This window comes from Chiloscyllium punctatum, chromosome 39 (genome assembly GCF_047496795.1).
Source record: "Chiloscyllium punctatum isolate Juve2018m chromosome 39, sChiPun1.3, whole genome shotgun sequence".
In the NCBI taxonomy this organism is placed as follows: Eukaryota; Metazoa; Chordata; class Chondrichthyes; order Orectolobiformes; family Hemiscylliidae; genus Chiloscyllium; species Chiloscyllium punctatum.
Window position 1 is genome coordinate 33,437,340 of NC_092777.1, and position 22,461 is coordinate 33,459,800.

The 22,461-nt window shown below is 41.0% G+C and overlaps 1 protein-coding gene across 3 annotated transcripts in view; it reads right to left on the reverse strand.

Annotated features, from left to right (window-relative positions):
* The window catches only part of usp43a (ubiquitin specific peptidase 43a), a 435,233-nt gene that overhangs the window by 208,846 nt on the left and 203,926 nt on the right, over positions 1-22,461 (reverse strand). For all 3 annotated transcript variants that reach the window (XM_072558425.1, XM_072558426.1, XM_072558427.1), the window contains one exon: positions 13,992-14,084. In XM_072558425.1, the coding sequence (XP_072414526.1) occupies positions 13,992-14,084 (93 nt within the window). The remainder of the gene's footprint in view (positions 1-13,991; positions 14,085-22,461) is intronic.

Sequence of the window (22,461 nt, forward strand, 5' to 3'; positions counted from 1 at the left end):
TGCAATTGGACAGGTAACAATCCGGGCTCAATATGTCTGAATATCGAGGTCTCTCAGGCAAAGTTCCCTCTCAGTAACCTGTTGTTCATGGATAAGGTGAGGACAGTTATGGATCACTGCCGAACCCTACGGTCATTAGTATGGTCAAAGCATAGAGGGTAATGTGTCAGAGTGAGGGTTGCTTATCCAAGACTTTGCTACTTATGCCTATAGTTGGCATGCCAGGGTTCCAACCAGGAGGTGATGGACTCAGGGTTCAAACTATGGGCTGTGAGAGGAGTTTCTAGTTTGGGAGACTTGTTTGAGGGGGAGGTTATAATGTCTTTTGAGCAACTGAGCCGCAAATACTGGTTGTCCAGCAGAGATCTCTTCTGTTTTTTCAGGTGAGGGATTTCATCCAGAAGAAGACTACGCTTCTCACTAAGCCCTATAAGCCCGATACAGAGAGGTTGCTGCTATGTTCCACAAGCACCTTTTCGGGTTAGTGCCCTCTATCGCCTGCTGGGTGGTAGGGCCTGGCAGGATATTAACCGGTTATGTAGGATCTGGGACCAAGAGCTATGAGTAGAACTCTCTTCTGAAACATGGAAGAACATATGGGAGAATACTCGAAAGATCTCAATCTGTAATAGGACATGCGCTACGCAGTTAAAAGTTCTGTACAGGGCTTTGGCACCAGACCGTCTGGTGAAGTTTAAAAAAAGGAGTATCTTCAATGTGCCCCAAATGTAAAATAAGTGTAGGTACTCTTACCCATTGCTTCTGGACATGCCACAGGCTCAGTGTTTATTGGAGTGCTGTGCTGGGAGAGATAGGGAGGGTATTGAGGACTGAAGTTAAAGTAGACCCGATATCTCTCCTCTTAGGTCTACCAAATTTACCATCTTTAGACGGGCATGGGAAGAAACTAATAGTTTCTTTAATATTCTTGCATACTGTGCACGGAAGAATATTCTGATGAATTTGGTGTCTGAGAACCCGCTGGGCTTGCTGGAATGGCAGATATTAATTATGGAGCACATTCCCGTGGGCTTTGTTTTACAAACATGGTGCACTTCAAAACAGACCATTTTTATAAGACAATAGCAGCCCTATTTGAGTTACTTAGACATAGATTTGTCGGCTATCTTAATTAAGGCATTTGTTTAACCAGGATGGTTAGGTTTGTTGAGGCCTGGGCCCTGGAAGGGGGACTCCTGAGTTAACACAGGTATATATACAACCCTCCTGTTCCTTTGTTTGGGAGCTTTGTGCAGAGCATAGCTATTTTGTGTTTTTTGTATTTTCTTTTGCTTTTCTTTCTTTTTCTTTGATCTATTAGTCATTTACTTATTTATTTGTGTTGTTTTGCACAGTGTTAGGTTTTGTTTTGCATTATAGGGTAGGTTAGTAGTTAGTAGTCAGTAGTTGTATTGTAATTTGTGTTTTTTTTCTCTTTATTATACTGATATTTGTTATTGGTTGTACTTTAATAACTTTATATTTTTGTAAAGTCAATTTTTATTGCTATTTACAAAACAAAGAATGTCCCCACATTTCTTATATTCTTCAAGAGATTCACTTGATCCCAGTTGCTTATACCCAACATATGCCACCTTCTTATTCTTGACTAGAGCCTCAATATCTTTATTCATCCATTGTTCCCTACTCCTACCAGCCTTACCCTTCAGTCTAACGGGAACATAGTGCTTCTGAACCCTCATTATCTCACTTTTGAAAGCCTCCCACTTGCCAGAAGTCCTGTCACTTGCGAACAGTCTGCTCCAATCTCTTTCATTATTAGACAACCAAAAGTGTCTAATACTCCAGTCTCACCAAGGCTCTATGTAACTGTAGCAAGACATCTTCACTTCTGTACTCAAATTCCCGGAAATGACAGCTAACATATCATTTTTGTTCCTAATTGCTTGCTGCACCTGTATGCTAGCTTTTAGTGACTCGAGAACAAGGACAGGGTCTGATCCACCAGGATGGTATCATTTCCAATCACTCAGCAATTTAGAATACTCTGTCATTCTGTTATTTTCTGTCATATTGATACCTGGCCCATTCATTTGGTCTGTCCTTGGACGCTCTTTGCATTCTCCCTGCAACCTAAATTCCCATTTAGTTTTATGGCATCACAGAATTTGGGTATATTACAACTGGCCCCTAAATCCAAAACATTTATCTAGTTTGTGGCCATAGAACTGATCCTTGTAGTACCCCACTGGTCACAGCTTGCCATCCTGCTCTCTGTTTTTTACTGTTAACCAATATTCAGAACAGTAGATTCCCCCAAATCCTGACTGCTCTGACTGACTTCCTGTGTGGGAATTTATCAAAAGCTTTCCAAAAATCCAAATACACCACACCCACTGGTTCTCCTTTATCTATGTTATAAGTAACATTCTCAAAGAAAATTCTGCAAATTTGTCAAAACATCATAAATTGATCTAAGTACTGCTTAATCACACCATTACTTCCCAGTATCTAGCTATCACACTCTTTATAACACTTTCAAATCTGGAATATGGAAAATATCAGCAGTCAAATACAAGTCTGTGTGTTCCTTTTTCTCTCTCTGCCTTTCTTCTTAAATTTTCAATTACATTTGCCACTTTCCAGTCATCAGAAATCTTTCCAGAATCAATAAAACTTTGAAGGATAAACACAAAGCATCCACACTCTCTCTTTCAACACTCTAAGTGCAGCTGATTCAGGGCAGTTATCAGCTTCGGTCAAGTTAGGTTTTTGGAGAGCTACCTTCTTATTAGTACTAATTTCTTCAAGTTCCTCATTTTCAAAAGTCCCTCAGCTCCCTAGCATTTCTGAGATATCTTCTATAACTTTCTCTGGGAAGACAGACACCGAGTAATTGTTTCATTTTTCCAATATTTCTCTAATCGCCATTATAAACTGTCCTGTCTCCAGCCATAATGGAGCAGCATCTGTCCTTGCTAATCTTTTACTTTTCATTTATTAAAAAATAGCTGTTTGAGACTACTGTTATGTTGTCAAAAGCTTGTATCCCGATTCTCTTTTATCTTTCTCTATCAGTTTATTGGCAATCCATTGCGTGAATCTAAATTGTTCCCAGTCCTCAGACTTACTACTTTTTCTGTCAACTTTTTCAATGCAATCATTGGTTTGTCGATAAAAAGTTGGGTGAATGCAATGGTAAAACTGTGCAATGGGAACAGGAAAGGCACAAGGCAGGAGGATTACTCCTTAGATGAATATCAACAACACTAACTAATTGGGGCAAATATTCTGTTTCATTATTGTAATACCAAAGTAATTCAATGCAAAATTACTGTACAATTACTGCAACAATGTGTACTCCTGCACATGCTCGCTACGAATTATATCACTTGTTTTATCAATTTGAAACTACTGTATGACGCTTCTTTGTAAAACTAAATTTCCACATGGAAAACTTTAAAAGTATGGAGAACTCATCCATTAATTGTTAAAATGTTGCCAGTTTCCTTGGGTTGGACTTTACTCTTGCTGTCTGGTCTGGGATGGGCCTGTCTCCTCCTAGCTGGTTTGCTCCTGTTCAATTGTTTGGGTATGGCCCTTTAATTTGTATGAGGCACAATTTCAATCGCCAGGAGAAGTCGTACCGTAAAGAGCTGCCAGCAGTGCTGGTCACTCCTGCTGCTACTGTAGTAGGCCATGGAGATGATGCACAATGACAGACCTGGAACACTCTAGGGCCAGGCTGATGGGGCCCAGTGAAGAAGAATGGGGTTCATGTGAACAAGTCTTGGCAATGGGGGTTGCGGTACACATGGGGAAGCAAAATTGTGTGGAAGAGCCTCCAGTTGGCATCAGGACCTGGTGAAAGGCATGTGTGATAGAGTTGCTCACTGAAGGGCATCATTTGGGCTAAAGGTGGTTGAGCACCTCACATCTCATGGTGGGTCAGTGGTTAGCACTGCAGCATCACAGCACAGGTTTGATTCCTGTCTGTGTGGAGTTTGCATGTTCACCCTGTGTCTATGTGGGTTTCCTCCCACAATCCAAAATGTGCAGGTCAGGTGAGTTGGCCATGCTAAATTGCCCGTAGTGTTAGATGCATTAGTTACAGGGAAATGGGTCATGGTGGATTACTCTTTGGAGGGTCAGTGTGGACTTGTTGGGCCAAAGGGCCTGTTTCCACACTGTAGGGAATCTAATCTAATCTCCCCAATCACTTAAAATCATAGCAGAGGTGGGCTTGAACATGCTAGCGACTGGCACACACTCCAATCTAGAGCCCATTTGCCTGTTTTCCATTCTGCAGGTTTCCTGTAAGTTCTGGTTCAACTGGTTATTTGTTGAAAACAACAAGACAATTCTCAAATTATATTAATTTTTCATAGAAAGCTGCAGTATCTTCAAAAGCTCAACTAGTTTAGCACAGGCTTCTTTATAAAAATTCTTGCACTGTAATGCCAATCGCAATTTTGAATTATAAACAAACTGAGACTTGCAAAATCCACTTAAAACAGATAAAATTACACTTGAGGAATTGCAAATCAAAGCAGAACAACCACTAATCAGTGCTGAAACCTTCGCAGCTGCACTGCCAATCAAGCATGGCAGATCTTCTAAAATCTGACAATGCAACTGCTGGCCAAGTAAATCATAAATATATGGACTTTCTGTAATTACATTGTAAAACAAAACTGAGCCAATTGGTTTCTGTGAGGCTGAAAGTTTAACTGTGAGCATGTGCTCTCTCTGCACCAATACATTGTTTCAGTGTTTGTGGTTTTAAATTCCACTTCACAGTGAGGGAGACAGAGGAACTAGGCCAGAAAATTAACAGCAGCCATTTTACACAATCAGTCATCCATAGCTTAACATTTCAAGTTAAGTACTGAGATGTTTAATAAGCAGATTCATTACTGTCTGCAGGTGATACTGTGTAAGCGTGGGAAAAATACTTTTTTGGGGGCTTTGTGGCCAATGGTATGCAAGTCAACATGCTCTGAACATCAATTCTTTTTTATAAACTGGAATTACAGGTATTCAGAACAAGGAACATCCTTGTTTTAAATACCAGGAGATAAGGAAGCTAAAAACAATTGTGCAAGTTTTACATAAGATTACTCGGTACAAATATCCGAGTTTGGTTTACTTGTAAAGGGAAAACATTTGGCCTCAGAGGTTATGAACAAACCGTACTATTTAAAGAACAATTGACCCTGGGTTTGCTTACATTGCCAATAGACAGATTAATCTTTATCAGTACCGGACTGACAATGAAAGACTCTGACTCAGTGAGGCAAACAAGAACTCGTGTGGCAGGCCAATCATAAAAACCAGAAGAGAGTTTCTACCTGAAAGGGGTCCCTGCTAAGTGTCTTCACACCATAAAATAAAACTATTTCAGTCACCAACTACCAAAATGGATATTTCCATTAAAAGAATGTTCACAGCCTTGACATGTTAAAATTTAACCAGTCAGAACATTCCAGTGTGAAAAACAATGTGGTAAATCAAATGAAGGGGTTCTGTAGACAGGACTGAATGATGGAGTGCCAGCATATCTCCTGATAACATTGCTTTTGCATTCCAAACAGTTGAAGCACATCCATCGTGGAGAGCACAAATAGGCTAGCTTTCATCTCATCAGTGTTCCACTGTGGTTGTAGAATTATCTTTTCCTCTTCTACACTGTTTCATTGCTCTCTTCATTCCATTCTTGACCTTTGCAAAGAGGAGAGGTAGCATTCCAATGTACCTGGGTGAGCTGCAACCATCATTAATTTTGCCTTTCCTCACTTTCTAAACCATTGGGTTACATTCCGGCCTTTAGAGGCCAGGCTGATAGAGCTTCAGCAATGCTCTTCCACACCCTACCCCACAAAAAATAGAACAGCTTGCTACACATTTCTCAAATGTCAACTGGATGTCCTGGAATATCACTTATTCATTCATTAATACCGATGTGTGATGGATGCCATCGCAAGCAATGCACCCCATACAGGAGCATGCAAGTAGACAGCGTGAGAGATAATGTTTATAAAAGTTAAAGAGTGGTCTGAGCAAAACAGAATATGACAATTTTTGTGGCAGAATTGGGGGCAAGTTCTGTGTGGCTGATCTTGATGCCAGGGTTAACTTCTGCCATCTTTCATGTTCTTTACAAACACCATGGTGAGTTTCTCACTCGGCAGCAGTAAGCTGCTGATTGGGGGAGAATATAGCTTGTTAAAAGCCCCATAGATGGCTGAACTCTCCTCATTAATATTCAGCTTTCTATCTGACCCAATGAACCGAACAAACTAGCTGTCACGAAAACTTCACAATGGAACCAGAATGGGTACCTGGAGACTTCAGCTCATTGCTTGCTCTAACAGACCTTTCAGGTTGGACACTGGTTACAAATAGGGAATGCTCCATGGCACAGATCAAATACATCCCACATTCACAGACATCCAATTTGTGCCAGTTTTTAAGAATCCTCATGGCACATCACCGAACTACTACAGGAGCTGGAGAGTCATACAGCACAGAAACAGACCCTTCACGCAATTTGTCCATGCCAACCAGATTCCTACACTGAACTAGTCCCATTTGCTTGTATTTGGCCCATATCCCTGGAAACCTTTCCTTTGCACACTTTGAGGCACTGTACCTCAGTAATATGTTCCTTAACTGGGAAAAAAACCCACAACATTTAAATTGCAAAGTTCTCCAAAAACAGATATTCAATCCCATCACGCATGTAGAATTATAGCGAGGTTTATCCATTGTGAAACTGACAGCATGTTGAGTGAAGAAGAGGATAATGACAACTTGCTTTCAATATGTTTCACATGAGACCTGACATTTGTTGTGAAGGGTTGAGTGAAGGCAGTGGTGCTCAGCAAATAGAAAATAAATGGGAAAGTAGCCAAAGTCACAATCACTCAGGTATATCTTAATATTTCTCAAAAAGGAATTGTAGGCTGCATGGCCATGGTGACAGAACACTGCAACTGGTGGCATGATAAAAAAAACTGAAGCCCCAATTTAAACATCTCTGCACAACCGTTAGAAAACAATACTGGTGAAATATTTGTTGCTCCACTTTCTATGCAGTCAAAATATCAGCAGAAAATACAATATGAAGCTTTAATTAACATGCTAATATAATACTGTTTGAAAAATTCAATTATCTTACATTATCATTTATTTCAACAAGGCCAGCTACAACCAATTTTGCAAAACAGTTTGGGCCAAGCACATTCCCTGTTTGAATTATTTGCAATGATTACTCGTAATGAAAATTTACATCACAGAATACACAAAATCTTCATTCTAACTACAAGCCCAATTTGCATACACAATTCCATTGTATTTATGCAATTTCCTGCAGGAAGGTTTAAACTTTTATCGATTCTTTTTTCTAATTATATTGACCCCTGAAAACCCATATTTTAATTCAGTCCAGACCGCCACTGTAATCTTCTAAAAACCCTATTCTTTGCATTAAAACAAAGCCCACAGAACGTGTTTGAGAGGTCAAGATTCGTCACTTTTTCCTATTTTCCCAGTGATTGCATTCATTTCATTATCGTAGTTAATTACTTCACATTTAGAACTAATTATTGTCAGTCACAGACGCAAATTAATTTTGCCCTTTTGCGCAGCTCTCCAGAAAGGCCAGTTCTCCCACAAGCTGGTTGCATCTTATTCTATACTCAGTTCAAGTTGAGCTCTTTCTTCTCCCAGTCTCTGTTAGACTGTTTTTGAATGAGCTCAATTTTTCTGCAGAACCTTTGAAATGAGTTGGAGACAGAATATTCTGACAGTTACAATTTAAAGCAAAGAAAAATCATTATTGACCTTCAGTGCAGTCCTTTATATTTATTTCTTGTAAATTATATCCCACATACAGAGAATCAATGCATTAAAAATTGGTGAATCATAGGATTCTGTAAATGCTTTGCTTGCTGTAGCCTCACTGGAGTGACAATACTTTGCTCTGTTCCAGAGCTGAGTAATAGCTGGAGCTTGACATTCCTCTCCACTCCACAGTTAGCTTCATCAAAAAGTTTTCGACTGAAACAGTACAACAAATGAATTATTTTGGAACCAGTAAAGTGTATTTACTCCAAGTCAAAGAAATGCATTCAGGAAGTAAGGCAGATACTACAGGAGGAATATTTTAAGTAAGGCAAAGGGAAAACCAGAGGGCATATTGATATGAGCAATTTAACCAATTTTCTCATTCATTTGTACTGCACATACAATGGAAATGGACACATTCGTATGGGGGTGATGGTGGTGCTATGGTAATGTCACTGGACCGGTCAACTGCAAGAATCTGACTAACGTTCATGCATTCAAATCCCACCATAGCAGCTGGTGGAGGTTATAGTCAAATAATAGTTCTTGACTTGAAAACTAGTTTTGGTAACAACGAAACAACCAGGAATCAATTGTCATGAGAACTTCTTATTGTCTTTTAGGAAAGAATATCTGACTTGGCCTGCCACACGTGATTCTGGCCCACTGCAACGTGGCTGCGTCCTAACTGTCCTCTAAAACAGTCTGTGCTTAGATGGTCAACAAGTGTTGGACTTTCCAGCAATAGCCACATCCCAGATAAGAATAAAAGATGGAGTCGACTAATATAGTGGCTTGATCTGGAATCCAGCAGGGAAATCAAATGTGGCAAACTGCCTTAATCTGAATAGCATAAACATTCAGGTTAAAAAATGTTTCCTTCCTTTTTGAGGCATCGTGCATGATGTAGCATTCAGCCGAGTGCCCCGAACCGCTGATTGGTTGTCATTTAGCCGGGAACCTTGTTGCATTTGAGGCTAGCACATGTTGCAACTAGCCTCCTGTCCTTAAAGACTGCCTGGCCTTTTACAGCTCAGCTGCAATCATTACAGAAAGCTGCTCCTGATGGCCTGAAGTCAAACAGGCTGCTAGTGGAAGCTAAAAATGTAAAACACCAGAGAGAGAGTTCCTCAGATACTAAACTCCTAAAGGACCACCCTCCAAAGTAGGTCACCAGGGAGCTCAATTCCCAAATTGGAGCCCTGAAAACCTGGCAGCAATGCTATAGAAGCTTAATGGCTCCAAGATGAGTGAATGTATCTTCAAAAGAAATCTCATAACCACCATACCATTAATTGCACATTACTATCAACAATTTCTGGCAGTCAAGATTCAGACATAATATTCTCCATCACATATCCAGCAATGATGCAAGATTCACACCCATTATTGATCTTCAACCTTTTAACAATGACAGGACAAAGCATTTAATCACTCACATTCTTTCCTCTCTCTGGCAGGACAAGGATTTATCCATTTCAAACACAATAAACCCCTTAACTGTTCCCCTCTCAGCAAATTAATTTCTTCTAGTACTTCACATCCCTTGTCCCTGACTGCAGTGTCTGTACATTCCCTCTCTTTGATGAAGCCAGCACAAAATATGAATTAGTAATTAGAGAGACATATTCCATTTCCACACAGGTCCCTTAGTGCCATTCTTTCTTATGTTATTGTTTTGCTCTTTATGCACAGCTCTCCATCATTTAGCTAAATGGAAACCATTCCCCCATTTAGAAACCGCATAAATGAAGTGCTGATTACATTCCTCACTTGCAAGTTTTACATTAAAAACCTATTGGTTGACTTGAAACTTACTGGCCCCAAAGTGGAAAAGGACATGGATGATATAGAATGTAGGGAATAGATGGTGACATCTTGAAAAATCTCCATATTACAGAGGAGGAAGTGCTGGATGTCTTGAAATGCATAAAAGTGGATAAATCCCCAGGACCTGATCAGGTGTACCCTAGAACTCTGTGGGAAGATAGGGAAGTGATTGCTGGGCCTCTTGCTGAGATATTTGTATCATTGATAGTCATAGGTGAGGTGCCGGAAGACTGGAGGTTGGCTAACGTGGTGCCACTGTTTATGAAAGGTGGTAAGGACAAGCCAGGGAACTATAGACCAGTGAGCCTGACGTTGGCTATGGGCAAGTTGTTGAAGGGAATCCTGAAAGACAGAATGTACAGGTAATTGGAAAGGCAAGATCTGATTAGGGGTAGTCAATATGACTTTGTGCGTGGGAAATCATGTCTCACAAACTTGATTAAGTTTTATGAAGATGTAACAAAGAGGATTGATGAGGGCAGAATGGTGGATGTGATCTATATGGATTTCAGTAAGGCATTTGACAAGGTTCCCCATGGGAGACTGATTAGCAAGGTTAGATCTTATGGAATAGAGGGAGAACTAGCCATTTGGATACAGAACTGACTCAAAGGTAGAACACAGAGAGTGGTGGTGGAGAGTTGCTTTTCAGACTGGAGGCCTGTGACCAGTGGAGTGCCACAAGGATCGGTGCTGGGTCCTCTACTTTTCATCATTTATATAAATGATTTGGATGTGAGCCAAAAGAGGTACAGTTAGGAAGTTTGCAAATAACACCAAAATTGGAGGTGTAGTGGACAGTGAAGAAGGTTATCTTAGATTACATCTTGACCAGATGGGCCAATGGGCTGAGAAGTGGCAGGTGGAGTTTAATTTAGACAAATGTGAGGTGCTGCATTTTGGGAAAGCAAATCAGAGCAGGACTTATACACTTAATGGTCAGGTCTTAGGGAGTGTTCCTGAACAAAAAGACCTTGGACTGCTAGTTCATGGCTCCTTGAAAGTGGAGCCGCAGGTAGATAGGATAGTGAAGAAGGCATCTTGTATGCTTTCAAAGGAAAGAGTATTGAGTGCAGGAGATGGGAAGTCATGTTACGGCTGCACAGGACACTGGTTTGGCCACTGTTGGAATATTGCATGCAATTCTGGTCTCCTTCCTATCAGAAAGATGTTGTGAAATGTGAAAGGCTTCAGAAAAGATTTACAAGGATGTTGCCAGGGTTGGAGGATTTGAGCTATAGGGACAGCTTGACAAGGCTGCTTTCTCTGGAGCGTCGGAGGCTGAGGGGTGACCTTATAGAGGTTTACAAAATCATGAGTTGCATGGATTTGATAAATAGACAAAATCTTTTCCCCAAGCTGGGGGAGTCCAGAACTAGAGGGCATAGATTTAGGGTGAGAGGGGAAAGATATAAAAGAGATGTAAGGGGTAACATTTTCGCACAGAGGGTGGTACGTGTACGGAATGAGTTGCCAAAGGAAGTGGTGGAGGCTGGTACAATTGCAACATTTAAGAGGCATTTGGATGGGTATATGAATAGGAGGGGTTTGGAGGGATATGGGCCAGGTACTGGCAGGTGGGACTAAATTGGGTTGGGATATCTGGTTGGCATAGATGAATTGGACAGAAGGGTCTATTTCCAAGCTGTACATCTCCATGACTCTAAAATCCTCTAACACTTACTCTTAAGTTAACTCTTCATAACTTTCTACCTTTTAATGCTAAGATTCCATGCGCCACCTCCCCTGAGCCCTGCTCACGACTTCCCTTGAACTCTCTGCTTAACATTAGCCAACCCTCTCCCAAACCTTCGCTGTCAGAGTCAGAGGGAATAGGCTGACAGAAGAGGGAAAAGCAGTGAGAGAGGTGGTTGGGGTGGGAGAGAACTGAGCAGAGATTCAAGAAAGGCACTGCAGTAGCAGTCTGTTGTTTTAATTAAGACTCAAATGCACAAGAACTGTACCAAAAGAATATTGATGGCAGCACTCATCAAGAAACACCCCCAAATTACAAACTGCAGAAAGGAAAATGCATTATTGGAATGTTTTTCAAATGAGTGATAACTGTTTTTTTTAAACAAATATTGGTTTTACTTATTTATACTTTCCAAATATCCTTTATAACTTTATCCCACCCTGTTCCACACTGCTTTGGAGATTCTGCAGTTTTGAGCTCTCACATCTGAGAGGAGCAGATCGCAATGTTGCTGACTGGGTGGTTTGCTTATTGATGACACCCTGTTACCATAGCAACAGTTCCTGTCATCCCCAGCCAGCTCGATGGCCTTTTCCTCAAAATGGGTTTGGATCCTGATAGTCAGCTCTGCTTGTTTGATGGTTTTGGCCCTCTTTGCTCAGTTGTGAGCCAATGTTTCCTGAAATGTAACAAAGAGAAGGACTGATTTTGATGGAAATGGGTGCAGGGACAGTTTGTGAGCATGCATTACCATGCAAAGTCGTGAGAGGTCCCCAGTGAGTAAGAAGCGCATTGGGCAAGAAGGGTTAGCAGTTTGAGAGGTTGAGGTGGGTGGGAGCCTTTGAGTGCACATTACACTTGCAATGCTGAGGCCTGTCGGCTATGAGACTGTGCAGCAGGGTGAGTGATAGCTCTGTGAGTGTGAGATGGCAGAGAGAACATCATGCCACCCACTCTGGCAGAGTGCAGGAGATCACTGATGGATTTCCCCGCCCTGCTTTCCAGTCCTTCGGTGTTTACCCATCACTCTGACCCTATGCTGGGATCTCAACCCAAGCTGGAAGGGTCAGATAAGATGACCTTCGCTGGGTGACCTCATCCTGCAGCATGAAGAGAGCTGATTTAGGGAACCAGGAAGATGGTTCAGGCTCTCAGGAGGCATCGTAGTCACCCCAGGCTGAGGGTAAGTTCCTGGTTTGCAGCATCTGAAGTGGTATTTAGCTGGCCTTTAAACATGACACTGCAAACTAAAACTCCAGAAGATCCTGCCAGTGCCAAGAAATTCCAGCTCACCCACCACCCAATTCACCGATGTGCGCACAGTATCTGTTTTGCATAGACAATGATCAGCTCAATGCCATCCAAAGCCACAGTCTAATGTCAAAGTGGGGATAATCTCAGCCAGTGTCTCCCTTTTCCTGACTTCTTCAATATTGCCTGACAGTTTTGTGCTTCTTAAACCTGAACTAGGAACCCAACAAAACAAAAGACATTGAGAATTGACTGAATCTATGTTTTATTCAAGCAGCGCTCTCGGCAAGTAACCACTCTAATATGAATGAAGCAGCATTACTGCTTTTGAACCTAATCATAAAGAGCTATTTTTCAGTTTGATCTCTCGAGGCAAAAAGTCCACCAGCAGAAAATATAAATGCTGCCACTTTCAGGAAAGGTCAGTATTATTTTCCAAAGACACATCAGCTAAGCCCACTAGTATATGTTAGCAGTCCAGCTTTCTGAACAAAGGCTGATACAGGTCTATGTCAGTGGCCAGGACTCTTGACTATGGATCAGAAAATTTGAAGTTCAGAATAATTGAAAACCGTTGTGGGGCATGAGCATAATATCTAAGTTCACGGTACTGAGGGAACCTCCAGATGACTGAGACATGTTGTGTGATGAAACCACAACAAACAGATTTAATCACAGTTCGAAACCACATCTGCATTATGCTAAAAAGAAACTAAAAGGAGACCCCCCACCCCCCCACCCTTGCTGGCTGTTCCTGTGGACAGTCCCTATGGCATTTTTATTGAAGAGTAGGAAGTTCTCCCAACGTCCTGCACAACATTCCTCAAATAATACCATCAAAACAGATTCATTAGCCCTTCATATCAATTCTACAGTAGGCTACTGCTGTGTATAAGTGACTTGTTGAGTAAATGAAGCACCATAAGACATTCAAGGGATGTGAATGACATTATATTCGCAAATGGTTTCCTTTCTAGCTATCAAGGAAAATCGAGAAGCAGAGATAAAATTGTGAATCTTAACCTACAAATAACTGCACATAAATAATGGTGTGTAATTGCAATGTTTGTTAGCTGGTCCATACTATGAGATGATCCTGCACAATAAATGAGGTAGGGGTTGCACAGTATTAGTAGTCCCATTGTATTAGAAGCACTCCTAGTAATAGCAATTGCAACCTTTTGCATATCAAACAGAAGTGTTAATAACTTGCCAACAATAATCAACATGGAATGTTTATACAGATTGCTAATAAAAGAATGACAGGTCAATATGAACAATATAATAGGCGAATACTGAATATTAAATATACAGAATTATATAGGCTTTGCAAATCTGCATCACTTGTTACATAACTACTCATCAGAATGAAGAAACTGTTTTTCAACAATGTCAGTAATCATACCTGGTCTGGCGGAGGGGGATTGGCAAGGAGATACACAGGAAGGGATCAAATGTGTTGCTTTGCTTAAGGCAGTGAGGACAAGTTAAAGATGACCTGATGAAGAGAAACACAGATAGTTAATTAAGACTCAAATGCTCAAGTTGTATACAACACAAAAACATATACAATACAAACCACATATCACTCCCAACAAATATACTTGCAGAATGATAAAAGGATTATCAATTTCTGTGAGAAGATTTGTAGCTCGGGTACTCGTGGTTCTGTTCGCCGAGTTGGGAATTTGTGTTGCAGATGTTTCGTCCCCTGTCTAGGTGACATCCTCAGTGCTTGGGAGCCTCCTGTGAAGCGCTTTGTGGGCGGCACGGTGGCACAGTAGTTAGCACTGCTGCCTCACAGCACCAGAGACCCGGATTCAATTCCCGCCTCAGGCGACTGACTGTGGAGTTTGCACATTCTCCCCGTGTCTGCGTGGGTTTCCTCCGGGTGCTCCGGTTTCCTCCCACAGTCCAAAGATGTGCAGGTCAGGTGAATTGGCCATGCTAAATTGCCCATAGTGTTAGGTTAGGGGTATGGGTGAGTTGCACTTCGGCGTGTATGTGTGGACTTGTTGGGCCGAAGGGCCTGTTTCCACACTGTAAGTAATCTAATCGAATCTAGCTTCTGTGATCTTTCCTCCGTCATTTGTAGTGGTTTGAATCTGCCGCTTCCGGTTGTCAGTTCCAGCTGTCCACTGTAGTGGACATATATTGGGTCCAGGTCGATGTGCTTATTGATTGAATCTGTGGATGAGTGCCATGCCTCTAGGAATTCCCTGGCTGTTCTCTGTTTGGCTTGTCCTATAATAGTAGTGACACACGCAGATGACAAGCAACATGAATTCGACTGGGACAACACTACTAGATAGGACAAGCCAAACAGAGAACAGCCAGGGAATTCCTCGAGGCATGGCACTCATCCACAGATTCAATCAATAAGCACATCGACCTGGACCCAATATACCGACCACTGCAGCGGACAGCTGGAACTGGCAACCGGAAGCGGCAGATTCAAACCACTACAAATGCCGGAGGAAAGATCACAGAAGCGCTTCACAGGAGGCTCCCAAGCACTGAGCATGTCACTTAGACAGGGAACGAAATGTCTGCAACACAAATTCCCAGCTCGGCGAACAGAACCACAACAAGGATTGTCAACTATAAAGATGAACAAATGTAAAACTAATGCCTAATTTTCTGCAGTAGCAACAATGTCATCACTTGGTCAGACCATTTCTAATGATACTTCAAACAAAATCAAGAGAAGCAACTGTGTTACCTGGGAGTCACAGAACATAGAACATAGAACAATACAGCACAGAACAGGCCCTTCGCCCACGATGTTGTGCCGAACATTTGTCCTAGCTTAAGCATCCATCCATGTACCTATCCAATTGCTGCTTAAAGATCACCAATGATTCTGACTCTGCCACTCCCACAGGCAGCGCATTCCATGCCCCCACCACTCTCTGGGTAAAGAACCTACCCCTGACAACCCCCCCATACCTTCCACCCTTCACCTTAAATTTATGTCCCCTTGTAACACTCTGTTGTACCCGGGGAAAAAGTCTCTGACTGTCTACTCTATCTATTCCCCTGATCATCTTATAAACCTCTATCAAGTCACCCCTCATCCTTCACCGTTCCAATGAGAAAAGGCCTAGCACTCTCAACCTAACCTCGTACGACCTATTCTCCATTCCAGGCAACATCCTGGTAAATTTCCTCTGCACCCTCTCCAAAGCTTCCACATCTTTCCTAAAATGAGGCGACCAGAACTGCACACAGTACTCCAAATTCAATCCCTCTGCTAATGAACGCTAATACACCATAGGCCTTACAAGCTCTATCCACCTGAGTGGCAACTTTCAAAGATCTATGAACATAGACCCCAAGATCCCTCTGCTCCTCCACCTTACCAAGAACCCTACCGTTAACCCTGCATTCTTATTTGTCCTTCCAAAATGGACAACCTCACACTTGACAGGGTTGAACTCCATCTGCCACTCCTCAGCCCAGCTCTGCATCATATCTAAGTCCCTTTGCAGCTGACAACAGCCCTCCTCACTATCCACAACTCCACCAATCTTCGTATCGTCTGCAAATTTACTGACCCACCCTTTGACTCTCTCTTCCAAGTCATTAAGAAAAATTACAAACAGCAGAGGACCCAGAACTGATCCCTGCGGAACTCCACTGGGCTCCGGGCTGAATATTTACCATCTACCACCACTCTCTGACTTCGACCAGTTAGCCAGTTTTCTATCCAACTGACCAAACTTCCCACTATCCCATGCCTCCTGACTTTCCGCATAAGCCTACCATGGGGAACCTTATCAAATGCCTTATTAAAATCCATGCACATATCAAATGCTTTACTAAAAGTCACTTACAAAATTCATATCAAACTTACAAATGCCAAACCATTGGATTTCCTCTCACTTTCAGTTTGTTTTCCAGCAACCTTACTTGAATAATTGCCCCCTAGTTCCTCCCCTTTGTCACAGTCATTCTCCAAGTATGGCCCATCTTCAACTTTGCTCAAGAACAATGGGTGAAGACTTGGGCATAAATGACACCAGAGTTTAGTCATTTATTACAAGGTCTGGTCAAATCACATCAAACACTGTCTGGTTTCATCCCTCACAGCAAAAACCGTCAATGGTTTCAGGATCTTCCTGAAGTGCAATGATAATTCCCCACCTACTTTTCTTCAGGATTATGCCCACAAACACCTTTATCTGGTAATTTGATAGGATTTACTTAACTGTGTTCTCAAAATGGAGGTGTATTCAACACAGGCAAGTATTAGTGTGAATTAAACCATGAACTGTGGGAAAACCTTGGTGCTCAAAAGCTCAAGAAACCAGGGAAGTAAATGAGAGACTTGGTACCTGTGCCTCATTTTTTAGAAGTGAACATATAGGATTGATTGGAAAGAGCAGTGGAGGGGAAAGAATAGAAGAGGTTTGGGGAATGGGATTGAAAGGACAGTTCTTTCAAATGGCCAGAGCTGAAATAGAATCTGATACAAAGAAGAAATTGGGATCAGCAATATAACTGTGTGAGATGATTGAAAACAAATGGATGAACTATCTTTACACAGTTAAAGATCACACAACACCAGGTTATAGTCCAACAGGTTTATTTGGAAATACTAGCCTCAGGGAAGTACTAGCTAGCTACCTGATGAAGGAGCAGTGCTCCAAGAGCGTGTATTTCCAAATAAACTTGTTGGACTATAACCTGGTGTTGCGTGATATTTAGCTTTGTCCACCTCAGTCCAACACCAACACTTCCACATTATATCTTCACATAGATTGTTCAGATTAAGCTTGCTTGACAGTTTGGAATATGCAACATTTAGGTTCCCTTGTTGGTGACTTGAGTAGAAAACCTAGGCCTTTTTTGTTTATCATGTGTAGAAACAATTGCTAAAATCAGTAACAGCATCCCCTGTATTTGGTCTAATATTCCTACTGTACGGCTCTGCCAATTCTTGGTTCTCCTTTCTGAAATGCTTTGGCATTTATGAAAGGCTTCACATGAATGTAAACTACCTTTAGGTGAATTGTCGAACTGTATCGATCTGCTACATACAAGCACATAAAGATGTTTGTTGATGACTAGTATTCTGTCCTCCCCTTAGGGAAGGTTGTCAGCTACTAGGCAATACACACTAATTCCATTGAATCACAGAATCAGTGCAGAAAGAGGTCATTTGGCCCATCAAGTCCTCACCAACCCTCCAAAGACCATCCCATCCAGACCCAGACCCTCACTCTATCCCCATACCCCTGCATTTACCATAGCTAACCCATCTAGGTAAAAACAATGACTGCTGATGCTGGAAACCAGAGTCTAGATTAGAGCGGTGCTGGAAAAGCACAGCCGTTCAGGCAGCATCTGAGGAGCAGGAAAATCGACATTTCGGGGCAAAAGCCCTTCATCAGGATTTCCCAATGAAGGGCTTTTGCCCTGAAACGTCGATTTTACTGCTCCCCATAGCTAACCCATCTAGCCTGCACATCCCTGGATACTACAGGGTAATTTAGAATGGCAAATCCACATAACCTTTCTTACTGTTGTTCACATTTTTACACGTTAGATTATGGTTTTTCGTTTCATTTTGTTTGCAGTAACCTAAAGATTTCTGTGATTCCGAATGAGCCCCTGAATTTCCAGGAATTCTAAACTTAGCAATTGGCTGACTTTTCATCCTAACTAGTATTCCACAGGTTGGAAGGTCTGGATCTGACACTTTGGAGACTAGTTGACCTTACAACCTCTAGCTGTAAGGGATGCAGTGACATTATAATTTACATTAAGAGTTGTTACAACTAATGACACATGTCTCTTTGGAGGTAATTCTGGATTGAGTTGTTCAGGAATTATGAGTCATATGAAGTAGTTTATATAATCTTTAATGGCACAATGTTATTTTGTTGTAATATTCTGAAAAGACACTGCAGAAAATAGGAAGTAATTACAGTCCCCATACAGAAGCATTTCTCTTCAGAATATGAAATCTATTGTTACAACAGGCAATAATAAAACACACTCTATCACAGCTTCCATAACACACAGTCAAACAGAGCTTCAATGACAATCATTGCGAACATACATCATTGTTGAAAATAAAAACAACCAGCAAATTCACTGTAACAGGGTCCTTTAGTCAGAGCTACATAATTTAGTTTTAAAACGAGGAAATAATGGGGGTGTAATGTATAAAGAGGAACAATCTTAATGAGCCAAACAACTGGTGCTTGTTCAGCATTACAGAAGAAAAAGGGGGGGCAGAAAGCAGGAAGCTATAGGTCAGTCAGCTTAACATCTATCGTCGAGAAAATTTTAGAAGCTATTATTTAAGACACTATAAGGTAGATATTATAGGTAACTTGGGTAAGTTCGAGGTAACCAAGTAAAAGGGAAATCAGGTTTTACTAATTTATTGGAGTTTCTTCAAGAAATAACACGTGCTGTAGATAAAGGTGAATCAGTAGATGTGTTGTACTTAGATTTCCAGAGAGTACTTGCTAAGGTGCCACATTAAAGGTTACTGCAGAAAATAAAAGCTCTGGGTGTCAGAGATAACATATTAGGTTTGACAGAAGATTGGCCTACTAGCACAAGCAAAGAGTAGGTATAAGAAGGTCTCTTTTTAGGCTGGCTAGATGTCACAAACAATGTGCCAGAGGGATCAGTGCTATGGACCAAAAGAATGACAGCTAAATTTGCTGATGACAACATAGGTAGGAAAGTGGGTTGTGAAGAGGACAATAAGGAGCTTACAAAGGGATATAGATAGGTTATGTGAGTGAGCAAATATCTGGCAAATGGAATATAATGAGGGAAAGTGTGAGACTGTTCATTGTTGCAGAAAGAATAAAAAAGCATATTACCTAAATGGTGAGAGGGTGCAGAGCTCTGGGATGCAGAGACACTTGGGTATCCCTGTACATGAATCACAAAAGATTAGTGTGCAAGGAGAATGCAGTGCAAGAGTACAGAAGTGATGCTTAAGTTACACAAACTACATCACCATATTTACAGAAGGATGTTAATATGTTGGAAGCATTACAGAGAAGGTTTACTGTATTAATACCTAGAATGAGTGGACTGTCTTCAGAGGAGAGGCTGGACAGGCTAGGCCTGTGCTCTGTGGAGCTTAAAAGAGTCAGAGTTGGCTTAACTGAAAGATTGAGGGGCATGGATATGATGGACAGAAAGCAACCATTCCCCTTTGGTTGAAGGTTCAAAAGCAGTGGGGCATAATTTTAAGGTGAAAGGCAGGAAATTTATGGAGGATTTGAGGAAAACTGTTTTCACCCCAAGGATGTTGGCAAGCTGGAATAAACTGTATGAGAACATAACTGAGGTGGGAAACTTAACAATTTTTAAAATGTACTTGATGAACACTTGAAATGCCACAACACTTGTGGCTATGGGGCAAGGGTTGAAAAGTGAGACTAATGAAGACTTAAAGTAGTTTTGTCGGTGTCAAAAGGGCCTCTTCTGTCCTGTATGATTCTGTGATATAAAATCCTGAGGGGACTTGACTGGGTAAATGTAGAAAGGATACTGCCTCGTGTTGGAGAAAATAGAATGAAGGGTCGTGGTTTAAAAATAAGCGGTTGCACACTGAAGACAGTGATGAGGAAACATTTTTTCTTTCAGAAAATTAAGACTTTGGATTTTCCTTCTTCAAAAGGTAGTGAATGCCAAATGTTTAAATATTTTTATGGCAAAATAGATAGATCCTTGGTTCATAAGGTGATGAACGGTTATTGGAGTGTGCAGGAATGTAGAGTTGAGGTTAAAATCAGATCAGCCATGACCTTTAGAATTTTTTTTAGAATCCATTCGGTGTGGGAACTGGCCATTCGGCCCAACAAGTCCATACCAACCCAGACCCATCCACCTTCCTTATCGTCCTGCAATTCCATGGCTAACTCACCTAACATACACCTTCCTGAACACAATGGGTAATTTAGCATGGCCAATCCAACTAACTTGCACATCTTTAGATGATGGGAGGAAACCAGAGCACATGGCAGAAACGGGGAGAATGTACAAACTCCATACAGACAGTCGTCCAAGGCTTAAATTGAACCTAGGTCCCCGACACTGTGAGACAGCAGTGCTAACCATTGAGCCACTGTGCTTATTGAGTGGTGGAACAAGCTCAAAAGGATCAAGTAGCCTATTCTCAAACCTTGTGTGTATATTCATCTTGTGTCATAAGCATTTTGACATGCTGCACCAGTAATCCATTTAAAAGTTAAAGTACTTCAGGATATCATGCAACAACTGACTTGTGCTAACTTTATATTCAGTGTATCATCAGTGGCTTTAGATCTGCAGGTCACCTGCACATGATGACAATGCAATTGAAAGGAAACAAAGACTTGTGTTTATGTAGATATTTTCAAGGTAACTGAAAGGTGCTGCTATGAATCATGCCAGACCCCCTCAAAACATTTGAAGGAAGTAGCCCAGACTCTAACTTTGCTGGTTGTTTTAAGCAGATGCAACTGGTCAAACTGCTTAGTATTAAACAAAACAGAACTTATTTACAAGATTACTGAATGAAACACAAACAAAAGAGAACAGAATAGAATAACTTAACCTATCCAAAAACACACCAGATTACCACAACTTAATGATCCTGTTCCAAATACTTGCAACAATTTCCACAAACACCCCTTGGCATGAAAGGTAAAATCAAACAAAGGGTCTGACAGGAGAGAGAGAGAGAGAGAGAGAGAGAGAGATGACAGAGAGGTTCAAATGGAACACCTTCTTTATTGGAGCTGTTTCTTGGACCAGCAGCCTCAAAACTGACTGCCTGCTTTTAGTGAACAGCCAGACTGCAAAAACCAAACCAAACCAGAGTAAAGCTGAGTCAAGATAACTGGCCACTTCCCTTCCATTGTGCAAGTGTTTTTTTAAAACGTGAAAGCCTTTTTCCTGAGGCAGTATCTCTTAGCAATAGTCAAACTGGCCCTAAAATCCTTCAAACCTAGACTATTCAGAATCGCTGCCTTTACAACCACTCTGAAAAAAAAACAAGGACAGTATAACCTTGTTAAAGGAGTAGCATCATTACAATGTAATGTAGGAATACATATCACTGACCAACAAAGACCTGAAGGATCATGTTTTTGTTCACTTCTGAGCAAACAGGTAAAGTTTTTATCATCACTTACAAAATTTGGTGGCATGATTTCTTTTGTGAAACAATCTGAATTGCAAGTGAAAATTTAAAAATTACATTAGCCTGGGTCTGAAGGTTGTATAATATGTTTTTATGTTAAATTCAAATTACTTAAATTGCAAGGTTAGAAACTGTTCCATTATGACACATTACGTAGATATATATTTGGAAAGGGTTTGAACAGCAGAAATTCATTCGAGAGCACATAATAACAGAAAATTGCATTGCAGAAAGCAATTTCACTGCAATAAGCTTTAATTTCTGTTTTTGAAATCACCACTACAAAAACATAATTAATTACAAACATTCAATTTAAAATCTATTTTAAGGTTATTCAGCACAAATTCAACTGATATTTTAAACTGCAAAGATGCTTAGTCAAAAAATATTAATTACTTCATACTCAAATAAGAATAATTCAAGTACCTCTAAACATATTATTTGTTGATGTCAGATTGTGATATCTGTCAAGTAATGTATCCCTTTGTATAATTACAAAGTTCATGAAGTTGCAAGTCCTGACTGCACAGCTGCAAATGTCTCACTCACAATTACCGATGTTGGATCAATTCACTGACCAAGTCTTCTCAACCTTTATTCACACAACTTCCAATCATGCTTTTAGCTGCTGGAGTACCTATATTAGGAAAAATTGTGCTTAATATAATTTCAAAAAAAGTGTCAGATGCCAATTCAGGGCTCTGGGCTAATA